The 22,764-nt window shown below is 35.4% G+C and overlaps 2 protein-coding genes across 2 annotated transcripts; one reads left to right on the forward strand and one right to left on the reverse strand.

Annotated features, from left to right (window-relative positions):
• Positions 1-6,782: 6,782 nt before the first annotated feature.
• cdkn1cb (cyclin dependent kinase inhibitor 1Cb) lies at positions 6,783-8,034 on the reverse strand. Its single transcript, XM_081355943.1, has 2 exons — positions 7,372-8,034; positions 6,783-7,260 (listed from the first exon to the last, which is right to left on the reverse strand). Exons 1-2 carry the CDS (start codon positions 7,844-7,846, stop codon positions 7,199-7,201), a joined length of 537 nt encoding a protein of 178 aa, XP_081212069.1. The 5' UTR covers positions 7,847-8,034; the 3' UTR covers positions 6,783-7,198.
• A 2,348-nt stretch (positions 8,035-10,382) lies between these two features.
• Positions 10,383-21,611, forward strand: ptdss2 (phosphatidylserine synthase 2). Its single transcript, XM_081356378.1, has 12 exons — positions 10,383-11,191; positions 12,651-12,752; positions 13,901-13,983; positions 15,619-15,686; positions 15,779-15,913; positions 16,946-16,996; positions 17,107-17,220; positions 17,308-17,426; positions 17,511-17,625; positions 17,705-17,850; positions 18,243-18,428; positions 20,246-21,611. The coding sequence occupies exons 1-12, from the start codon at positions 11,091-11,093 to the stop codon at positions 20,403-20,405; spliced, it is 1,380 nt and encodes a 459-aa protein (XP_081212504.1). The 5' UTR covers positions 10,383-11,090; the 3' UTR covers positions 20,406-21,611.
• Positions 21,612-22,764: the final 1,153 nt, after the last annotated feature.

Below are 22,764 nucleotides of genomic sequence, written 5' to 3' on the forward strand. Positions count from 1 at the left end.
TTGTTAGAAGGTTTGATGATTAACTGGCAAACAAACATAACTGGTTAATGCACACTTATTGGTACAGAAATGGAATAAGAATTAGAGTTTGTAATGGAGTGATCAACTGGCATCTCGTCTTTTTGTCAAATAAAGTCTAATATTTTTAGCATCTGGAACTTCTTTCGAGAGATTTTTTGAAAAAGAGGGAAAGATTTCATTATTCCACGACACTATCAATTAAATCTAAGAGGTCTTTGGTGTTCAGATGCAGATACAGACATGTTAGGGTGAATCTCACAAAACATGTCAAGAACATATATATATATATATATATATATATATATATATACAGTGCTATGCATAAGTTTAGACACCCATACTAAAGTTGACTAAAAAGAGGAATAAAAAATCATCTTTTGGAAACTGAACTTAATGCCTTAATTTAAAAAATTAGGAAAAATCCAACCTTTAAGGACACCAATTTTCTTTGTGAATGAATAATGTATCGTAAATAAATAAATGTTCTTCCTTAAAATACAGGGTGCATAAGTTTGGACACCACTATGTTAAATTCCCATAGAGGCAGGCAGATTTTTATTTTTAAGTATTTTTTTTAATTTATTTTTTTAGGATACTATGCATCCTGATAAAGTTCCCTTGGCCTTTGGAATTAAAATAGCCCCACATCATCACATAGCATTCACCATACCTAGAGATTGGCATGGTTTTATTTCAGTTAGCCTAATAGCTGGTTTGATTTGCATTGAGAGATGATCTTATGGAAAGTACTCCATGCCAATCTCTAGGTATGGTGAAGGCTATGTGATGATGTGGGGCTATTTTAATTCCAAAGGCCAAGGAAACTTTATCAGGATGCATAGTATCCTAAAAATAAAATAAAATAAAAATACTTAAAAATAAAAATCTGCCTGCCTCTATGGGAATTTAACATAGGGGTGTCCAAACTTATGCACCCTGTATTTTAAGGAAGAACATTTATTTATTTATGATACATTATTCATTCACAAAGAAAATTGGTGTCTTTAAAGGTTGGATTTTTCCTATTTTTTAAATTAAGGCATTAAGTTCAATTTCCAAAAGATGATTTTTTATTCCTCTTTTTAGTCAACTTTAGCATGGGTGTCTAAACTTATGCATATCACTGTATATATATATTCATATATATATATATATATATATATATATATATATATATATATATATATATGAATATATATATTCATATATATATTCATATATATTATTGAGCAAATAAAAGGTACTGATTGGACATTGTTTAAGGAAATCTGAGGCCACAGACCAACATAACCATGATGTGAAAACCCCAAAAGCTATATATCTTACCTCACAGAATGGTATGAAGAAGGCATTTAAACATTGAAAGGTACATTTATTAACCTAAATGCCCTGTTCTGTTTATAAGTGATGTATTCTTCCTTGAGAAAATGGGATTAAAATGTTATTTAAAAAAAAAAAAAAAAGAAAAAAAAAAAAGAACAGGTGGCAGTTTCAGATAACTGGAAACATGCCCATTGGATGTGATGATGATGATGATGATGATAACAAACATTATCATTATTGTCATTACAGTAAAAAAGCTAAATATATTTCATTAATTATATTTTAATAAATAACTGTAGGCTGCAGTATTTTTTCCCGTGTATAGTTGACAATTTGTTTCAGCATTTTAACGTTTTGTAAAACAACATGCATGCTAATATGTCCAAATCCAGAAAGGAATGATTTGATGCTTGTGAGTAGTGATTTAGCAGCACATAAGCAGTCATTTAGACACATTCATCCGAGGCTATTTACAGTGCGCTTATTACAGGTTCAGTCCGCTTGCAGAGCCTCGAGGGCACAGCAGTGATATAGCCTCGATCCTGTGTGTGCTTCTGAAACTGAGTTTCTTAGATTGAGTTGCAGCTTCTGTTTTCTTGCTGTCTGGTTTGTCTTCATTAGAGTTTCAGTGGGATTGATCTGCTTTCAGCAGGAGGGTTTTTAGCTTTTAGCTGCCGTGGTTTGAGCACAACCGCATTAGGGAGGATCACACATATAAACACCCACAAACTGAAATTACCCTGGAGAGAGCAGACGTCTAGGCCTATATGCAGCTGATCTGAGAGGAGGACTGAGGGATAATATTGCCCTTCCGCCTGGTTTCAGGCTCTATAATGAAGCTCGGTAGTTTCTGGGTGGCTTTCAGCTCCCACCCAGTTTTAATAACAGGTAAGACAGCGGACTTGGTATATTTGTTATCAGTTTGGACGGACCAAGTCTTTAAGTTTATGTAGGCTACTTACGTGGCACGTAGCCTATCTCTCATGTAAAAGTTATGGGGTACCATGGCACTGAAATGATCTGATATTGTACACACTACACACACATATATAGGCCTGCTAATAAAATATACATCTTGAATCAAAGTCTCTGGATAGAACGATAAATAAAGAGTCAATGAATGCACGTTAGCCTACATCTGTTTGTGTGTCGCCCTCTAGCGGCTAACCAAACGTGCAAATAAATCTACAATTACAAAAAGGCTACCTGCGGATTACCTTATGGTATTCTAAATTACAATTTAAATACCATGGTACATTTCAAAGGTCCATGTATCCACGTGGTATCTCCTTAGTATTCTGTAAGTACCAGCAGATGGCGCTGTATGGTGGTAATTTTTTCACTGTTTAGAGAGCATAAGCAAATGTAAATATATATATATATATATATATATATATATATATATATATATATATATATATATATATATATATATATATATATATCCTTTTGAAAAAAAAATGCGAAAAACAATGCGATTTTTTTTTCATTCACCAATCAATTTTTAGTTTTTTTCTAACCAAACTTTGTAAAACAAAAAAATTTTTATGAAAGATATAACGGAATGAACTGACATACCCTTTTACTTTATACAATCATGCATGTCATGTATGAAATACCCTGTTTTGTAACAGAAAATCATATTTTGATTAGAAACCCCAAAACATTTCCCTGAGATTTGTGACAAACAGTTTGAAAATTAGTCCGATTTAAATGATAATTACAAAATATGCCTTGCCTCTTTATAGGACATCCAGACTTAAAACTGTGAGAAATTCAATACAGTTTATTTAATTCAACAATACAATGTCCACTACAGTGGACACAAGTCTATTCCTGGCTGCCAGGAGGATATAACAGATAATCTTTGTGTTTGAAATATATACTGTATATATATATATATATATATATATATATATATATATATATATATATATATATATATATATATATTTTTTTTTTTTTTATTATTTTTTTTACAGTTACACTAACTACTAAAGAACAACTTAATGTAGGCTAATTCATCTGTTCATCTTTATTTTACCACCCAGGTCACCCGAGAGCAAATCGTTAATTACACGGACACAAGAGTTTTCGCAAGAAGGGTCATTCGGTCAGCTGGTGAGTTTACTAATTCATAAATGCTGTTTCATGTTGTGCGTCAACATTCTGACATCGCAGACGTGCTTGAGCGAGTGTGTCAGCTGGTGGTCCACACACTCGGATGTGGTTTGGCCAGCTGGTGTCCATGGAGACGCAGCTGTGGAGTGGCTGAGAAACACTGGAGACCCTGACACTCATGAGGGACGACATCTGCCCTGTCATTTCACAATGTCCACACATCCAGATATGGTTATATACACAAGCACTTTTCACGAATATCATACATTTTAGTGTCCTATGATTTTGTTTTTAATATTTTAATGCTCAATTCATGTCAAACTGTTATGTAACATACAATTAACCTAGAATGAAAAGTTGTTACTGTTAAACATTAAGTGTCTGTAAATGGCAATTTAAATGTCGATTTTGGCCAGTCTCACTTCAGAGGTCTTGACTTTCTCAACTTTATCATACGATGTCAACATTTTGAAATAATCTGTAGAATTAATTTCAATACATTGCAGTTAAAATCTGGGTTACACTTTATTTTAAGGTTTCTGTGTTACAGTGTAATTATTATTTAAGTACTGGGTTATTATAATAAACTACATGTACTTACTATAGAGTTATGGGTTAGGTTTGAGGGTTTAGTTTAATGTAATTATGCACAATTTATAGTAATTACTATAGTAACTACATGTAACGTGTAACAAGGACACTGTAAAATAAAGTGTTACCAAAATCTGTTTTCAATTATTAACTACTTGTAATTATGCTTTCTTTTGACAAAATCCGTGTTGACTTAATATTCAATTCATTCTATTTTAATCAATAAATATATTTAATTACTCCCAGGAATAAAAGAAAATTGTTAGTTAATATGCAACCCTGTTACTGCACAATTGTGACATCCAAGAAATAATATTATTTGGACAAATAATTTAATAAAATTTTCTCAATTCTTATTCAAATTTTATCAAATTCTTCATGCACAAACATTCATGTTATTCAAAGAAAACACAATCAAAATATTTTTCTTCAATTTATGGCAAAATAGATTTATTATCAGTATCAATTGCTACAAACCAACATTTTGAACCCCTACTGAATAATAGTTTAATTTAGGCTAAATGTGCAAATCTGTAACTTGCAATCTTGTCATCCATTCTCTATATTTTTATTTCATTTTAGTTTGCAAATTGCATTTAATCTAGTTAAAATACTCTGATGTTTGATTGATGTGCATTTCCTCCACCCCCTATTCTTAACAGTGCATGATTGATGTGGACTTTTCAACGGTTTCGTCTCAATCTGTTACTCTCCCCCCCCCCCCCCTCTTGAATCATTACATTTGCCTATAGAAAACCACATCAGTTACAAGTAATTGGACTCAGATGGCCCTTCCTTTTCCATTAAAGTAATAGTTGGTTCTTTTATCTTGTGGTTCTTTTTATCTTGTTTATACAGGTAAGTCTTTTGTAGTTTAAGTACTTTGTCAATATGAAGAGAGCTTTGAAATTTAATACAAATACAAACACAAACTTTTGGTCTCGGATTAGGAACTTTGAAAACAACTGAGATTTGAAGACAACAAAGAATAATGTTTGCCGTCTGACAGTGAAGATGGGCTCTCTCTGTCATACAGATGTTAAACATGCATGAATATTAAGCAGATCACCGGCGAGTGTCCTGTGTTTGTATGCAGACACGCGCCATTCCTGCGCGCGCGCTCCAGCGGGTGTTTACTGTTGTCGCGGGGAGTTGTGGGAGGAGCGCGCGGGTCACGGAGATTTAATTCGGCCTAATTTGCAGGTCAAAGCGAGGCGGCACGCTCTTCATCCTTTCTTTTCATCTCTCCCGCTCTCCCTTCATCTCTTCCTTCATCTCTCCCGCTCGTTTTCGCCCCGCTTTTTCTGCCTATGTGGTCTTGAAAACATCCAGCCCCCTCCCCCTCCCCCACTGCGCTTTCTTTCTTTTAGATGTGCTTGCAAAGGCAAATTGAACAAACTCTTAACCCGAGTATTAGGCTAAATATTGCCTGGCTGAGGACATTAATGACACCTTCAATCGTGAGGCTTGTGCTACATGTTCTGTATAACTTAGTTAGAAAGGATGTTTTTAGAATTTTATCATGAAAAATAGGCAAAGTATTATTAATGATTCCAATTAATATTACAGTTTCAATTGTTTTTAAATAATTATATTTTTTAATAATAGAAATGTTTATATATATACTTAAATGGCAATGAAAATTACATATTAATTGCCATTTTAAGTGAAATTACTGAACTTAAATATACAAGCTTGATAAAAATGATCATTCTAGAAGAAATTTTCAGATGGCACTTAGAGGCTTTTGCATCTGAACTCTTCATATATATATATATATATATAATTATTATTATTTTTTTTTTACGTTTCCTTGTAAACATATTGTTTAAATTGATAATATGTGACCTCAATTTCACTTTCCATCATTTTAGACTTATAAAAAAAAGAAAAGAAAAAATCCAGTTCATCAATGACATCATCTTTGGGGAAGTGACATAATTTTGGTGGGGAAAACCCCACTCATAAGCAAGTATGTGTTTGTCTCTCACCTAAACATATTCAGTCATATTATATAAACATTACAGAAATCAATATAGCACCATTTGAACGAACTTCATATTGGGGGCCATTATTTAAGATATGAACTGAACAATATCTGACATTATAGGGTAACAATTTACGATATTTCATCTGTTAACATTAGTTAATGTATTAACTAACATGAACAAACAATGAGCAGTACATTTGTTACTGTATTTATTAATCTTTGTTCATGTTAGTTCACAGTGCATCAACTAATGTTAACAAGGACAACTTTTGATTTTAATAATGTATTCGTAAATGTTTACATTAAAATGAACTAAGATTAATATAGCCTACTTGAGAATAATTGTTCATTCTTATTTCATATTAACTTAGCTAGTTAGCTAATGTTAACTAATGGAACTGACTTTAGCTTTATTTGCGTTTAATTTTCTGTTCTTATAAGCTTAACCAGATAAAATAATTAATTTATTAATTACAAAGCTGTAATGGTACATAATTAAAATGACCCAAATAATAGTGTTATCCTCAATGTGTTCCTTGAGTTACTAGATGTTTTGTAAGACCAGTTGTGATCATTCAACAGTGTACTGAGTGTATTCGTTTCTGTAAAGGTTTAGATTACAGTAGCCTGTCATTTGAACAGGTTTAGATTGAGTACCCTGTTATTTGAACTATTACAACTTTAACATGCAAGGAAGAAAAATAAAATAAATCACAAACTGGGTGGAATGCAAAATACACTTATATATACACATTTATTAAAGCAACATCTTTACAATAGTGACAAATATGGCTCGGGATCAAGAAGAAAATATACATTTTTCAACCACAAAAGTATAGCCTACTTGAAATGTAAAAGTGAATAAAATAAATAAATAACTTAAGCCGTTACAAAAAATATACACTGATATATATTAGTCAACAATAAATAGGCTTACTTGTCCTGACTTTAATTTAAAGTTACTTATCAGTTGTACACTGTAAAGAGCAACCAGCTCCTATTATTAAACCGAACATAAATCAGTACATAAATAAGATTCCAGAATCACATTATCACGTAATAATAACGTGGGTCAGACTCTGATACGTCATTACTTCCGGCCTTTTCCCGCCAGCACGGCACGGACTCTTTTCCCCTTCAGAGGATGCGTTTTCACTCCATGTTTCTGCTCTCCTTGTGGACGCTGTCCGTTTTCTTTCGCTTTCCATAAAAATCTACAAGAAAACAAATTCACAAGATTAAAACCGTGAACAATTTTACATGACTATTGTGACTGGTGTTAATGTTACAGTAGTACCCTAGTAACAGTGGCGCGTATTGTTTACCTGTAATGCGCATGTCTGTGAGTCTCTTCGTCTGGACGCGAGCGACTGTTTTGCGAGATAATTTTCTTCGGTTACACATGGCTGTCTTCTTCAAAACTTTCATTGAACGACTCCCACATTTTGAGGCATGGGCGATTCTTTCGTCCACAAATGGTTTCTTTGACACGACAGTCTTTTCTCTGTAAAATTCCGGACAGTCCTCAGCTGGACTTTCCTCCCACTTTAAAGCCCCGTTCAGCGGCTGTCCTTCCCTGAAATCGAAGTTCCATCGCAGCTGATCTCGTCGAGATATTTCTCGAAGTTTGGATGTCAGCTCTCGCTTCAGCTCGTCGTGATCCACGGGTCCGAACAGATTTCTGCATGTTCCCGTCAGCTTCGGTTGAGGGAGAAGAGTCTCTGTGTTCCTCTGAGGGACCGTTTCCCGTGAAGAGGCCAGTCTTTCCCCGGCGATGGTGGAGAGCAGGATGGTAGACATCGTTGATAGTGCCCAGATCCAGAATAAAACGGGCCAAATGGGTGTGAAAATCCCTGAGGGCAAGAAAAGTCAGTGTGAATTACACCACACGTCGTTATGAATCGTGAAACTCCAGATCTGGCCGTGATTTCATCTCGTCAGATTTAAAGTCCTGCGCCTCAGCAGGGGAAACCGCATGCTCCGCTCCCATTGGTCAAAATCCGCTACCCCTTTTGCTTTGTTTTGTTGTTAGACCCGCCTTTACCCGGCTGTGATTGGTTAGACCCACCTCTACCCGGCTGTGATTGGTTAGACCCGCCTCTACCCGGCTGTGATTGGTTAGACACGCATATATTCACATGTAATTTGTTCTACCCCGTTGCCTTGCCTGACCTGTTGTCAGGCAAGCCAACGGGGTGAATGTATTACTTTTTCTAATGAAAAAGTAATTATAATGCATGTCGGATGCATCCCGTTAATATATATATATATATATATATATATATATATATATATATATATATATATATATTAAAGGGTTAGTAGTTCACTCAAAAATGAAAATTATCCCATAATTTACTCACCCGCCTTAAACCATCCTAGGTTTATATCACTGGGTAAATCCCATTGTTTTTGCCTATACATGTAATTTCATGTCATTTTGTTTTTTAAACAACTGAGTCCTGGTCCACTACAGAGGACATAGCATAACATAGAATAAAATATCATTTGTCCAAAAAGTTTTTTTTACCATTTGTTTCTTATGCTCTTAACAATGTGATAACATGAAAAAATACTAAATTCAAAAAAACTTTTTTTTTTCTGGATCTCAGGAGGATATTAAAAATGATCCTGGCTCTTCCAAGCTTATAATGGGAGTCAATAGTGACTGAGATTTTGAAGCCCAAAACAAGGACATCCATCCATCATAAAAGTAATCCATACGACTCCAGTGGGTTAATAAAGACCTTCTGATGTGAAGCGATGCGTTTTTGTAAGAAAAATATCCATATTTATAACTTTATAAACTATAATCACTGGCTCCCGGCAACGGCTGAATGCGAGACTATAGTTCTGACAGTTCTGAGTCTAGATTTGACCGTTTGATTGGAAATTACATCGAATAAAACTATTGTTTAGGGATATTTTCCTAATTTTTTAAGATTTTTCTCATAAAATTAACTTAAATTCAATTTAAGCACATTCTTCACTTGATTTTTTTTTTAATTAGTATTGTTTTTACATCTTATTCTTATAATGTATTTGTCCAAAAATGTTTATGGAGATATGTGTGTTAATGTGATGTGTGTCACCTGTGCAAAACAAATTTCCTAAGGGATGAATAAAACTAAACTGATGGCAAACAAGTATTTTTAATTATTCTTTTATTAATATAAATCATTTTAATTTTGAAATGATTTTTAAGACATAATAATTCGTATTTTTAAGATTAGTTTTCAAATTTTAATACTAAAATGTGGGCAGGGGACAATTATAAACTTTTTATAATGATAGTATAAAAGTATAAAAATTCCAGCTCAGTGTTAACGTGACCTTCACATAACAAAAAGAAAAGGATCTGTTAAAAATCAACCGAGAAATCGTTTCTGTTCGGTAGTTGCGCTTTGTGAATACTACAACAGCGCCCCCTTTTGATCACAATATAGTATTACGTTAAATAAACTTCGAGGTAAATCTTAATAAAATCAGATATGTTTATAAATGACCTTGTTAATTGCTGGCTTCAGTCATCATATTTATATTCTGTAACCTATAGCCTATGTCTTTTTATAAATAACGGTCCGAATTGGCGTTTAACAAATACACACTCGAGTATCCTGAATTCTCAGTCCAAACTTGCTCTCTACAACAACCAAGTTTGACTAGCTTTATGAGCAACAGCCAGTTGCAGCAAGCCCTTGATAATTATACAATTCATCACATACAACTCTAAATAAGAGAAATGAGCTTTACCGAGAACCACTGGCATGTTTAGACTGGCTAAAGTCTGTATTTGTGCTGATTCTGCTTTCTGTGAAGGCTTTTAGAGTTGATGCTAAAGCAGGGCATACTGTGTTTTACATATACAGACTGCTTACATAATGTATGACCATTATCCCAGTGTTGTCTATTGCTTTTAAACCTACTGGTTTAATGTACCCGTACCACTTACTACACTGGGTGATGCAGGTGTGACAGACAGACATCACGTTTCCTGTAATCATGTGACACACTTTCCTTATGGTTATGTAAACCTTTCCACCACACACGCAATCTGTCATCCTGCGTGTAAACCTGGAACAGTTTGTTTATTTGAAAGATTGTTTGAGCTCTCGTGTTTATATAAAGCCTATGTAAATACATCGATAGTATTTAATATTACAACTGTCACATTGCAGCTTCATTAAATGCATTATACATAAACAATGAATAATAAACACACTGATTGTGGCTGCATAACAGAGTGCCCTTCATGTTTGTGCACATGGTTTGATGACCAAAAACACAAATTTGTGACGCCGCCTATGGCATGAGCGGAAATGACGCCATGCCGCGCGACCTTATGATGATGGTTATATTTTTCTGAAGTGCATGTCACTGGAGGTGCGCGTGCGTCTGCTGCAGTCTGTTACATCGGTCGATGATGCGCCTCCGTAGCGTTCATATATAACGCTTGAAGACGTTATTTTCCGTCTGCTTCTTAAAGCCTCGCATCTACGAACGACTGTTGATCCGGTTAATGCGCTCGCGCTCCGTTACCAGCCAGTGGCGGGACGCGCGCGAGCTCCTGTGACTTACTGTGATTTTAGTTATTTTATGTCTTATTTCAGCCCGGTTTAAATCTCCGCACAAATGTGCTGGTTTTGGTAGTTCAAACGAGTATTTGTTTGTTCAGGTTAGTTATTGAGTTGTGATTTATATAGGTTGAGTAAGAGTTAGTTCAGGAATAAATCTCAGCGGGTTTGGGTTAGTTAGGACTGAGTAGTTGTTTTTAATATCAGGTGTGTTATTCAAGGTTATTTTGGTTGTAAATCACAGCATGTGTAGGTTGGGTTAGGGGTCAGTTCAGCACAGGTCTGTTGGGTTACAGTAAGTTCTAGTTGTCAACTAGGTTTAGTTGTTAAAGCCTGTTGCTTTAAGTTAAGGTTGGGAAGTTATAGATTTGTTGTGTTAGGGTAAGTTTGGTTCATGTGTGTTGGGTTTAGTTGCATTTAAAATCTAAGTTGGGTTTAGTTTAGTCCAGGTTTAGTTTAACTGTGCCGTAATGGCTAAAGGTGAGTGGAAGAGGTCAGGCACAGATGATCTCCAGTTATCCGGCCGCTCTGAGTGTGAAGTGTTCGATGATGGGACCAACACATTCTTCTGGTGAGTGAACATCTCTTATGTTATGATTATTGATGATTGTGTATTTGCTGATTATGCTCTTTGATTTCAGTGTCTTTCTGTGGTTCCCCCCTGTGTGAGTGTTATATGTTGTATGTTGTGTGTCCAGAGGCTGTCCAGTAGTATTACAGCTTTGCTCGGCTTTTCTTTATTCTGCAATCTCAGCAGAATGACATCTCCATCCATTAAAGGCTTTGAGATGGACAGATGCTGTGGACGACACTCTTTCTCACTTATAGTTTTTCATTCATTTTTTTGTCTTTGTTTTATTTCATAGGTATTTTCAGAACTAGTGATGCACCAAAATAAGTTTTGGCCGAAACCTAAAATTCAGGAGGACGCATTTGGCCGAAAATAGGCCTACAAAAAAACAAAAATAAATTAATAATTAATAAAAAAAACTTATTTAATAATCAATACTAAAATAGCTAAAACTGAGTCGTATAAACATTTAAACTGCACATAAGGCAGTTTTTCTATAAACCTTTTAATAATGAAATTGTTTCTACTCCAGTTTGTTGGTGAAATTTGAACATTTAAGCAACAACGTGATTTCATGACAGATTTATTCAAACACGCATTAAATAACGAAGACAACACTAACAGGTTAAGTTCATATGTAATGAATATGTAATACAGTGCATATATGTAGCCAAATGCTCTTCTCTAGAGTTATGTTTTCTAGCTAGTTAAAATGTGCTACCGGAGAAACACTAATTAAACGTCTGTTTCAGTCACTGATTTCGGCCCGAGACCAAAAATAGTCAGCGGAAAATTTTCAGTAGTTGAAATTTCGGTGCATTTTGGGATGTTATAACCAATATTCAGAAACTATTATTATTTTATTTCTGATTTTTTTACGCAATAACGAAACCAGGCTACAACTATAAAAGAAAATAATAATAATAATAATAATAATACAACAATACAGTAATATTATTGCTAATTAAGTTGCTAGCATTCATTGTTTTTCTTTGTTAAAGCTCAACATAGTTCACCCCAAAAAAAGTTATTTGAAAATTAATAAATGACAAGATAAATAAATAATTTACAATGTTGTTTTGGACCCCATTGACTTTTAATTTTTGGATGAACTGTCTTTTGAAATGTGACGCTTTTCTCATTTGAAAGGCTGTAAAAAGTTCTATCTGTAATTATTTTTTAATATTATTTTGTCGGTTAACAGCCATAATTGTTTTGATGAAAAACTTATTTTGACCTCATAAAGGTCCAAATGCTCCTTGAAAATCAGTTTCAAGAGCTAAATCTGCTGTAATAAACTGTTATACTGATCTCTCCTCTCTCCCCCTTGTGTATGTTGAGGTGTGGTTGTGTTTTAACCGGTATACCAGCCCAGCAGGTTTTAGCTGTGAAAAATTAAACTAACTTTTGAATACAAGCTCTGTACTCTGATCCTCTTGTTTCGTCTTTCTATCTGCAGGAGGGCACATACCCTGACAGTGCTGTTCATCCTGACATGTGCTCTGGTTTATGTGACACTATTGGAGGAGACGCCGCATGACACTGCGTACAACACTAAAAGGTATATGGGCGACATGCAGTCAGTGTGTCCTTTACCTTCAGCACTGGATCCAGAACACCGTTCAGAGCACCAGAGAGTGATACACCAAAGTTAAAGTGGTCTGATGTGGCCAGAAATGTCACATGGGTGTAACTGGGAGGGGCTTGGCAAGTGTCTTGCTTTTTATTGGCTAACAGGATTATGTGTGACATCTGCTGCTGATCACAAAGTCCAGGTCACAGACTGACCCGCTGTGCTCAAGAGCACATGACCTTTATCAGAAGAAAGAGCAGCTTTTATTTCTGTATGAATGTCATGTGTGGTATTATTAGATGTTCTTGTGAGATTTAAACCAGCCTCTGAATATTGAACTTTGTGAGAAAACCATTCAAAACACCCTAGCAATTAAATAGAAACCTACAAATCAAACACTTAGTACCAGAGTCGGGTTGCGGAAGTAAAAATACCATTCATGTTTTCCATAGAGGAAATGTTTAACATTAACTTAGGTGAGCTACAAGATTGGTAATGGATGGAATATACTTTTGTGGAAGCCATCAACACACATTATTTCAGTTTATTTTTTAACAGCAGAATTCCTGGGGGAAAACTATATTTCCCATGATTCTGCAAGGAATCTCCACCAATCAGAAACAAATCGGCCCAAAAGTACTCATGAAGCGCTTCGAATGACGTAGAGCCATTTTCCCGACGCTCTCAAACTACTTTAATATTTGCATGCATGATATGCATATATTTGCAATGAACATAAAATGTATTGTTTTGTTTTATTGTGTATATTTATTTACAGTACCTTTCAGAAGTTTGGAAACATCACTATTTTTAATGTTTTTGAAAAGTATTTTATGCTCGTCAAGCGTGCATTTATTTGACCAAAAATACAGAAAAAAACTCTAATTTTAGTGAAATATTAATACAATTTAAAATAATGGTTTTCAATTTTAATATATTTAAAATAAAATGTATTTATGTAATGCAAAGCTGAATTTTCAGCATCATTACTCCAGTCTTCAGTGTCACATGATCCTTCAGAAATCATTCTAATATGCTGATTTGACACTCAGTTATTATCAATGTTGGAAACGGTTGTGCTGATTAATATTTTTTTCATCATTGTTTGTTTTTAATGTGTATTTTGTCTTTTTCAGAGGAATTGTGGCCAGTATTCTGGTGTTCCTTTGTTTTGGAGTAACACAAGCTAAAGATGGTCCCTTCACGCGCCCTCACCCAGGTCAGACCAGTAACCTTCATTTAGATATAATCTAACCCTAACTGAAGCCAGAGCGGTAACCCATATTCGAAGATGATTTAACATTAACAGAGGTTTCACATCACCTTCACGTCATCTTCGACTTCTGTTTGTTGGTGTGGTTAACAGTGAGGATGAGATGCTATAATTGTGAGATCCCATGGTGCCATTGGGGAGGAGAAACTAAAAGTAGTGCCTTAACCACACGTTTCAGGAGTGTTACAGTTGCTCAGCTGCGTTGATAATAGGTTACCTTTTCCAGTAACTTGCTGTCCAAAAACCAGCAATGTAGCGTGACTGAACAAATGCATCATTGTTTTTCACATTGCATTACAATTGAGTGAGCTGATGCAATAACAAGAAAGGCTACCTTGCAAGTAGTGTTGGGAAGACTTTATATCAATGAACTAGTTCATAAAAAAAAAAAAATTCACATTCATTTGAGTCTTCACTCAATGGTGTTCCCAGAAGTACATGACAGCGATGTAAAACCTAATAGTTTTTTTCTTTGTGTTTTTGAGAATTTTCCTTTCAAAACGGTCCTCGTTTACATGGATCAGCGAAAAAGATTAAAAACGCTGCATTCTGCTGCCTGGCCAGTAGTTGGCGATGTCACATGCACACGAACAATGAAGATTTGGAGTACAACCATCAAACCTGAACACAAATTTATAGTAGGGCTGCACAATTTTGGAAAAACATCCAATTGTCATATTTCTGAATGATCACAATGATTGAACTTAAAATGTCATATATTAAAAAAAATCCAGGTTTGTAAATGTTCATATTTTTATGATTATTATTTCTAAAAATTATTGCACGATAAGAAGTAACTAATCAAAGGGGTAGCTTCAGCATGACTGTAGTTGAACTTTTTTTTTAAATTATAATTAGATAGGATACGGTTAGAGACCCAGAGACTTTCACAGACCCAGCTTAAAACAGATTTTCAACACAATGAAACGGTGAGAATACTGTTGTAGCAACTGTAACTCGCTTCCTCCTAAACAACACACTTTCTGTTGTGCTATGAGGGCCGACTCGCTCTGCTGGATGAGCTGGTCCTGGGGTTTTCAACACAGCACTCCTCCGGTCAGCATTCGGCCTCTCAAGATGACTGACAAATTATAAGTTTGGTTTCCTGTCATAGTGAAAACAGTGTTGAATTTTTAATCCCAGTGAAGTATGCTAGGTTGTTTTAGAGGTGAAGAGTGTCTGGAGTCTGAACATTGAGATGGAGACATATAGAGACTAGAGACATAGATGCAAACAAATAGTTGTAGCAATGAAGTAAAAATTGGCTTCACTAATCTCTTTCCATAAATCAAGCATCTTAAAGTGCCCCTATTATGCTTTTTCGAATATTAACTTTGATGCAGTGTTTAATTTAGTTTAGTGAATGTAAAGTTTTAAAAATCAAAGTGCTTGACAAATAAAGTTGGCTTTCCTAAAAGAAGGAACCAATTTTGAACAATTACTGTGATACAGACAACAGAGTTCAACACAAACCCCCAATATTCTCCTGTACAAGATTCATCATTTTAGTTATTAGTGTTTTACTGCATTACTATTTTTTGTGTTTATGTAAGAGTTTATGGTATGCATTTGTTTCTGCAGCTTACTGGCGTTTCTGGCTGTGTGTTTCTGTTGTGTATGAACTCTTCCTCATCTTCATCCTGTTCCAGGTTTGTTATCAGCATCAACAGCACAACCTTACATACAGTATTTAATTGATATTATATCATATTTAAATGTGAAATTTCTGATTTTTATTCAGACAGTACATGATGGCAGGCAGTTTATGAAGTACATTGACCCAAAGCTGGGTGTCCCTCTTCCTGAAAGAGATTATGGAGGAAACTGTCTTATTTATGACCCTGGACATCCTACCGACCCCTTCCACAATATCTGGGTATGCATTACAACCAACATAACAAAAACAACACAGATAATAAAGACCCTGAGATAAGTAACCCTATCACTTATAGGGTATTAAATATACATCTAATCCTAGAGATAATGTTCAATCATTTGTACATTACAGAATAAACTCTAATGACTGGTTGGCTGTACATTATCCTGCTCTTACAAGGTTAAATGGACATAAAATATTGAAGTATTTTAATGTGAGTAGAGGCTGCAGTGTGATATGAGTGACATAAAACTAGTACAGATGTGTAGGAACATCATGAAACAGCATTAATCTTCTGTAATGTGATGCATCACCAACCAACTGAATATTAGATTTTTTTTAATTAATTTTTCTTTTTAATTTTTTTCTTTTAAATCACAGTTCCCAAAGGTCCTTAGTTCAGTTGTAACAAATGTAAGGCAATAAATAGTCTTAAGTATCTTAAATGGCACAAGCAAAGTCTTTATCATTTTAAAGGGATAGTTCACCCAAAAATTCTGTCATCATAGACTCTCTCTCATGTTGTTTCAAACCTGTATGAATTTCTTTTTTCTGCTGAACACAAAAGAAGATATTTTGAAAAATGTCTGTAACCAAACATTTGACGTGTCCATTTACTTCCATAGTATTTTTTTTTCCTACTATGGAAGTAAATGGACACGTCAACTGTTTGGTTACAGACATTTTTCAAAATATCTTCTTTTGTGTTCAGCAGAAAAAAAGAAATTCATACAGGTTTGAAACAACTTGAGGGAGAGTCTATGATGACAGAATTTTCATTTTTGGGTGAACTATCCCTTTAAGAGGTCCTAAATTTGGAGACAGCAAAACAGGAATCGCAATATGGCTATAAGTCTCGTATTTAATAAGAATATAAATATAGTAAAAATAATTTTGACATACGCTTAAAAATCGTTTAAAGTCTGAAATGTGAGGTGTATCATTTTATATTCATATTTGTCAAAACCTGAATAATTTGAAGTTGTTAAGTTATACCAATTATTTTATTTTTTATTATTATTTTCCCAACAGGACAAAATGGATGGATTTGTTCCTGCCCATTTTCTCGGCTGGTACATTAAGGTTGGTGTGGTACCTATCTCAAGAGCATGTTGGCAAATGAACACGTTACCACATGTTTGAAATCTGCAGACAGAAACTTTTAGTCATGTGTTTGTTTCTGTGTGTGTCAGACACTGATGATCAGGGACTGGTGGATGTGTATGATCATCAGCGTGATGTTTGAGTTCCTGGAGTACAGCCTCGAACACCAGCTGCCCAACTTCTCAGAGTGCTGGTGGGACCATGTGAGTAAAACTCACCAGATACACCCTGTGAATCATACATCGCTCTGTTTTAAAGAGGTCAGATGACATGAATCTCTCCTGCTGCAGTGGATCATGGATGTGCTGCTGTGTAACGGGTTGGGCATTTACTGCGGCATGAAGACGCTCGGTTGGCTCTCCATGAAGCCGTATCAGTGGCAGGGATTGTGGCACATCCCAACATACAAGTAAAATGCATTAAACGTCTTAAAGGATCGGTCAGCAGGTAAAACACTGAACTGTCATGACATCCTGCAATTTTTGTGTTAAAGGGGGAAAATTAAGAGAATCGCCTTCCAGTTTACCCCGTACAGTTGGGTGAATTTCGAATGGCGTCCGGCGTCTAACCTGCGACGATGGCTGGCGGTGTTGGGTATTATTTTCATGGTGAGTCACATGACTAGTGCATGCAATCACTGCACAGTGATTTTGAGATAAAAATGACCTTTTTCCTCCTTATTTGTAGTTCTTGTTGGCAGAGTTGAATACGTTTTATTTGAAGTTCGTGCTGTGGATGCCTCCGGAGCATTATCTGGTGCTTTTGAGGCTCGTCTTCTTTGTGAACGTGGGCGGAGTGGCCATGAGGGAGATCTACGACTTCATGGATGATCCGTAAGTACAATCTAGAGCTTTTCCAAATGAGCTGCCTCACTAACTGTTGTCTATGTAGGCTGCTACCTTCTAAGGTGACATCACCTGACACAAGCAGGCATGAAACGGAAGTTGCGATTAGTCTTTTATGTATATGTTTATATTGTAAACATGTAAGCAGTGAAGTAAAATCTATTTCTCTCAATTCTCCCTTCCATTTTGGAAGTTTGTTGCCATGTATTCAGTGATTGTCTTATGTGCAAATAATACATGCTGTGCTATGAATATTTTGTTGTTGGAGTGGCTTTTCTGGGACATGCTTGTGAGGCATAAAAATATGACCTAGTTAGGCAGCTCACTAGGAACAGGTTTTTTGTGCTTGCAGCAAGTCTAATGTATCATTTGCATTTTAGAAAATTCCATAAAAAGTTGGGCCAGCAAGCGTGGATTGTGGCGACCATCACTGTTACAGAGTTTCTGATCGTGGTCAAATACGATCCCAATACCATCATGCTGCCAATCCCCTTCTTCGTCACTCAGTGCTGGATTCTCGGAATCGTTCTCATCCTTATTTGGACCTTGTGGCGGTTTTTCATCCGGTAATGACCCTACATATCAGTTCTTTAATTACAGTTACTGATAGATAGCAGTATAAATGCAGATTTAATCAATTATTAATAATAACATTTGTTAATTTCTTACACGCTATCAATTTTTACCTTTTACCAGAAGACTAAATAGTCCAAAAGAACCAAACTGTATTGCAAACAAGGTTCTGTTCAGAATCAAACCCTAGCATATCATTTACTGATCCGTCTATCTATCTATCTATCTATGCATCTATCTGTCTATTTATCTATCGATCTATCTGTCTGTCTGTCTATTTATCTATCTATCTATTTATGCATCTATCTGTCTGTCTATTTATCTATCGACCTATCTGTCTGTCTGTCTGTCTGTCAGGGCTGTCAAGTGATTACACTTTTAATCTAATTAATCACATCCCAGAAATTACCCCCAAAAGATAATTTAAAGTCATTATTGTGTTAAATGAGAAAAGCATCTAATAAGACATTACAAAAAGTAGCTTTATAAAGAAATATTTTATTTGATTCAACATAGTTGATTACACAAACTTTTAGGCTACAATGACCATGTTTTTTTTTTTCAGAAGCGGAGAAATTGGCATTTAGATATATTTTCAGACAGTTTATTTCAGCTGTTAGGGGTTAACAGTTTAGGACCCAAGGACCAGATGTTTGATGTTTGGCCTAGAAATAGATAAACAGTAATTTTCCACACATATACAGATAGACTGAAGCATATCTCCATAGATTATGCCGCTGACACTCGGACCCTGAAGTTAGGCATGTCGTGACCTTCCAGTTCTCAGATTTGGGTTGCTGGGCGCCAACATGTCCCGAACAACAACTTAGTCAATCTCCAACAATGCCAGTGGTTCCTTAACCTGCAACCAAGAAGACTAACACACACACCGACACACAGCTTATCCAAGGTTGGATTTGGCCAGGCTCTAACTATAAACAGGAGAGTCGTCTCAAAACATCAAGATAACAAGTTCTTTCTCTCAGGATAGGACATTTTAGTCTAAATGGAAAATATAGGCTTTAACTGAGAAATGGTCCCTTAAACTACGGGCTTCAATGACCCCTGTATGTTTTAACACGTTGAAGACCTTTCTTAAACATAAAACCAGTCCATATTTCATTTCTGGAAGCCGGGCTAAATGAGCAAGCACTGTTACTGCATTCAGATATCAAATACTGACATTAAAGAATACATGAAAAGAACATTTCAGTAATCACACTGGTAACTTCTATAACAAAGTAAAATCTCCAGAGAAGTCATTCAGCTCATTTGATATTTAGAAGGAAAAATATTAATACCTTGATTATAATCACTCATTACATCATTACAATACATTGAAGCAGCAGTGGATTCCAATTCACCCCCTTCACAGCTCAGAGGTGGCATAAACTAATTTACACACTGCAGTTACAATTTCATAGTTAAATGGGTTTTAAATGAGTATTAAAGTGATAGTTCACCCAAAAAAAAAAATTCGGTCATCATTTACCATCCCTGTTGTTTCCAATCTGTATGATTTTTTTTTTTTGTGGAACATAAAAAGATCATTTGAGAAATGTCTCTGTTTTTTGTTCATACAATGGAAAGTCACTGGTAGCCAAAACAGTTCCCCAAAAGAATTAGGATTCATACAGGTCTGAACCGACATGAGGGTGAGTAAATGATGACAGAATTTAAAACATTTTAAGAGAAAAATGTAAATCTCACTACTATTTCTGCAGCATATAATACTGCAGGTAGGATGTTATCATGCTATTCATTAGAAACTGATCCAGCGATCTGACTAAGATGTTTTCTGCATTGACAGTGACATCACACTCCGATACAAAGAAACACGGCGGCGAAGACAGGAAGGGTCTTCGGAGCGGGACAGAGTGCCTGGACATGCCGACGGCAGCAACACGGCCCCGTCTGGCCGAAGCAAGCTAAACGGCAGTATGGACACAGTCCGACAAAGGAAGTCATGAATCCGTCCTTCCGCACACAAACAGCCATGCGCTGCACATCACAACTGGACACACGTTTGTGTTTGTAATCCTGTTCAGATCATACCAACGCTCATGGTGTCTGTCGAGCTGCTTCCAGACAGGTGATGCCATCATTTTCTCTCCTTACGGAGAGGGTTGTTGTATATTTAGGAAAACATGTCTTTGTAGCTGTTACATAGGTGAGGCGTTTAGGGTTCGGGGTCCACTGTCCCTCTGGTTTGGGGTTTATTGATCGGTGCTATGCAGGAAGACATATTTCGATGCAGAACACTATGCAGTGAGCTGAGGGTAGAGGAAGTGCACATATAGCCATTTATGAATAAAACAATCCTTTTAAACTTACGTTTAGTTGGTAGCTACGCAGGAAAGTGCTACTAAACATCTCGCATAAGCTACAAAACTATATTTAAAAAGCTATGGGAATGTAATTATTTAATCGGTTGTATACTTCTGCTATGTTTAGGATACTAAATGAGGTTAGCGTGCCTGTTACACAAGCAACTCACACATGGACAATCCTTCTGACCATTTTAACATGGGTCAGTGCCATGATTGGACCAAAATTGAAGAACTTTGTTGTTCAAACCTTTCGTTTGCATGTGTGAATGTGTGCGCAAGACCATAACAGCCAAAACACTCATCTTGCTGATGCTGATTTCATTTCTGCAGGGAAACCATAGACAGAACCTTTGGGTGTTTTGGGTCTGATAAAAAATAAAATAAAATAAAATAAAAAGTCATCCCAAAGCTCATGCTGTCTATGTTTAGGATCTGGTCGCAGTGAGTAAGTTGTGTGCTGTTGTGTTGTGATGGTGCGTCTGTATTCTGATAATGTGCAAGTCCAAAACGGCCTGATCTGGTGTATCAAACGCCATTATAATCTTACTGTGAATGTAAACGTCTAGCACTAGTTCGACTTAAGCGCCAATGCCTGAGCTGTTACTGTGTAGTATCATGTTACTGAAGGTGTTTAGGGTTCATTTTGATTTCACTATGAGGGGAAAGTTAAAATCAGTGTATGTTCTCGTCCAAATGATCAGAATGATCTCTCTCTATGAAATCTGTGTGGGACCATTTGATGATCTGTCTGTCTCTGCTTCTAGTGGTTCATGTAGACATGTTACAGCTGGGAGTTCATATTTTATAATGTTTTCAATAAATAAAAATGGAGTTCTTACTCTTTAACTTTTTTTAATCTGTGCAGTGCATGTTTCATTCATACTGGCTCCGGGTTTCTGCGGGTCTCACATTTTTAATTTTCTCTTACACAAAGTGCAGAATGTATTTCTGCATTTATAGTCATGGCATTAAATATTGCATGCATACAACAATTATACATAAAAATATCTCCCTCAGTGTTTTTGTCCTGCTTTAAATCAAGATACATTTACTTGAGATGCAAATGTAAAATTAAGTTTTAAAAAAATTAACAGAATTGAGTTTATGCTTCAAATAAGAACACATATCTGTCAATGAGTTATGAAAACTTCCTTTGAATTAAGTAGATTTTTCTGAGCCTATTGGCAGATATTTGTTCTTGTTTTAATCATAAGTCACTTCATTTTGAGGATCAATTTCTTAGACATCATGTTTTATCATTTTGCATCTCAAGAAAATGCATCAAGGAAGAACAGTACTTTGCTGTAATCAGAAGGCACAGTAAATGTTTTATTCTAGTGGTTGGGAGCAGTTATTCAAGCTACTTTTTTTGTAAATTAAATGGGAAAGTAATGAATATCTGTTCAAACTCTGAAGTGTTGCTTATAACTTGTGTTCCTTTCAATATATATTACTTGCATTTTTTTTACTTGGTGTTAAAAACGCTCTTAAATTAACCTTTATAAAACCTGCAGAAACCCTCCTAGCTGTTTCTGAGAGAATTCATTTCATAAACTTAAGTATATGGAAAGTAATGGAACTTGTTCGATTCAAAGCACTTGCAGATTTAATTTCAGGTAAGCATTATCATCATCATCATCATCATCATTATTTTAGTTTTTGTTCATTTCAAACCACATTTCCCAGTAAAACACATGATTCAGTTAAGACATTTAATCTACTCTATTTAATCCATTTCCATGTTTCTTTTTTCTAAAATCATGGCTATCCAAGTGAGGGGGATTAGATTTATTTCTATTTTTGAAAATAATTTATTTTAGTTTTAATAACCAAAAGCCAACTAGCCAATTTATTATTATTATTTCACTTAGATTTCTTTCAAACTACAGTTTTCAAGAAAAAGATTCAGGTAAGAAATTGAATCTACTCTTTACTGAAGTTCCTGGTTTCAAACTACAAGCTGGGTTTATGTAGAAACTGCTAGTTCACGGTTTCTTCC

The sequence above is a fragment of the Scardinius erythrophthalmus genome (assembly GCF_964197995.2).
Source record: "Scardinius erythrophthalmus genome assembly, chromosome: 24".
NCBI classification, from domain to species: domain Eukaryota; kingdom Metazoa; phylum Chordata; class Actinopteri; order Cypriniformes; family Leuciscidae; genus Scardinius; species Scardinius erythrophthalmus.

Bases quoted from the DNA above. Each gene is read 5' to 3' on its own strand.
- cdkn1cb (XM_081355943.1), bottom strand. From the start codon at position 7,846: ATGTCTACCATCCTGCTCTCCACCATCGCCGGGGAAAGACTGGCCTCT. The intron at 7,261-7,371 runs GTAAACAATACG...GTTTTCTTGTAG, and splicing joins CACAGACATGCGCATTACAG to ATTTTTATGGAAAGCGAAAG.
- ptdss2 (XM_081356378.1), top strand. From the start codon at position 11,091: ATGGCTAAAGGTGAGTGGAAGAGGTCAGGCACAGATGATCTCCAGTTA. The intron at 13,984-15,618 runs GTCAGACCAGTA...TTGTTTCTGCAG, and splicing joins CTTCACGCGCCCTCACCCAG to CTTACTGGCGTTTCTGGCTG. The intron at 15,914-16,945 runs GTATGCATTACA...TTTTCCCAACAG, and splicing joins ACCCCTTCCACAATATCTGG to GACAAAATGGATGGATTTGT.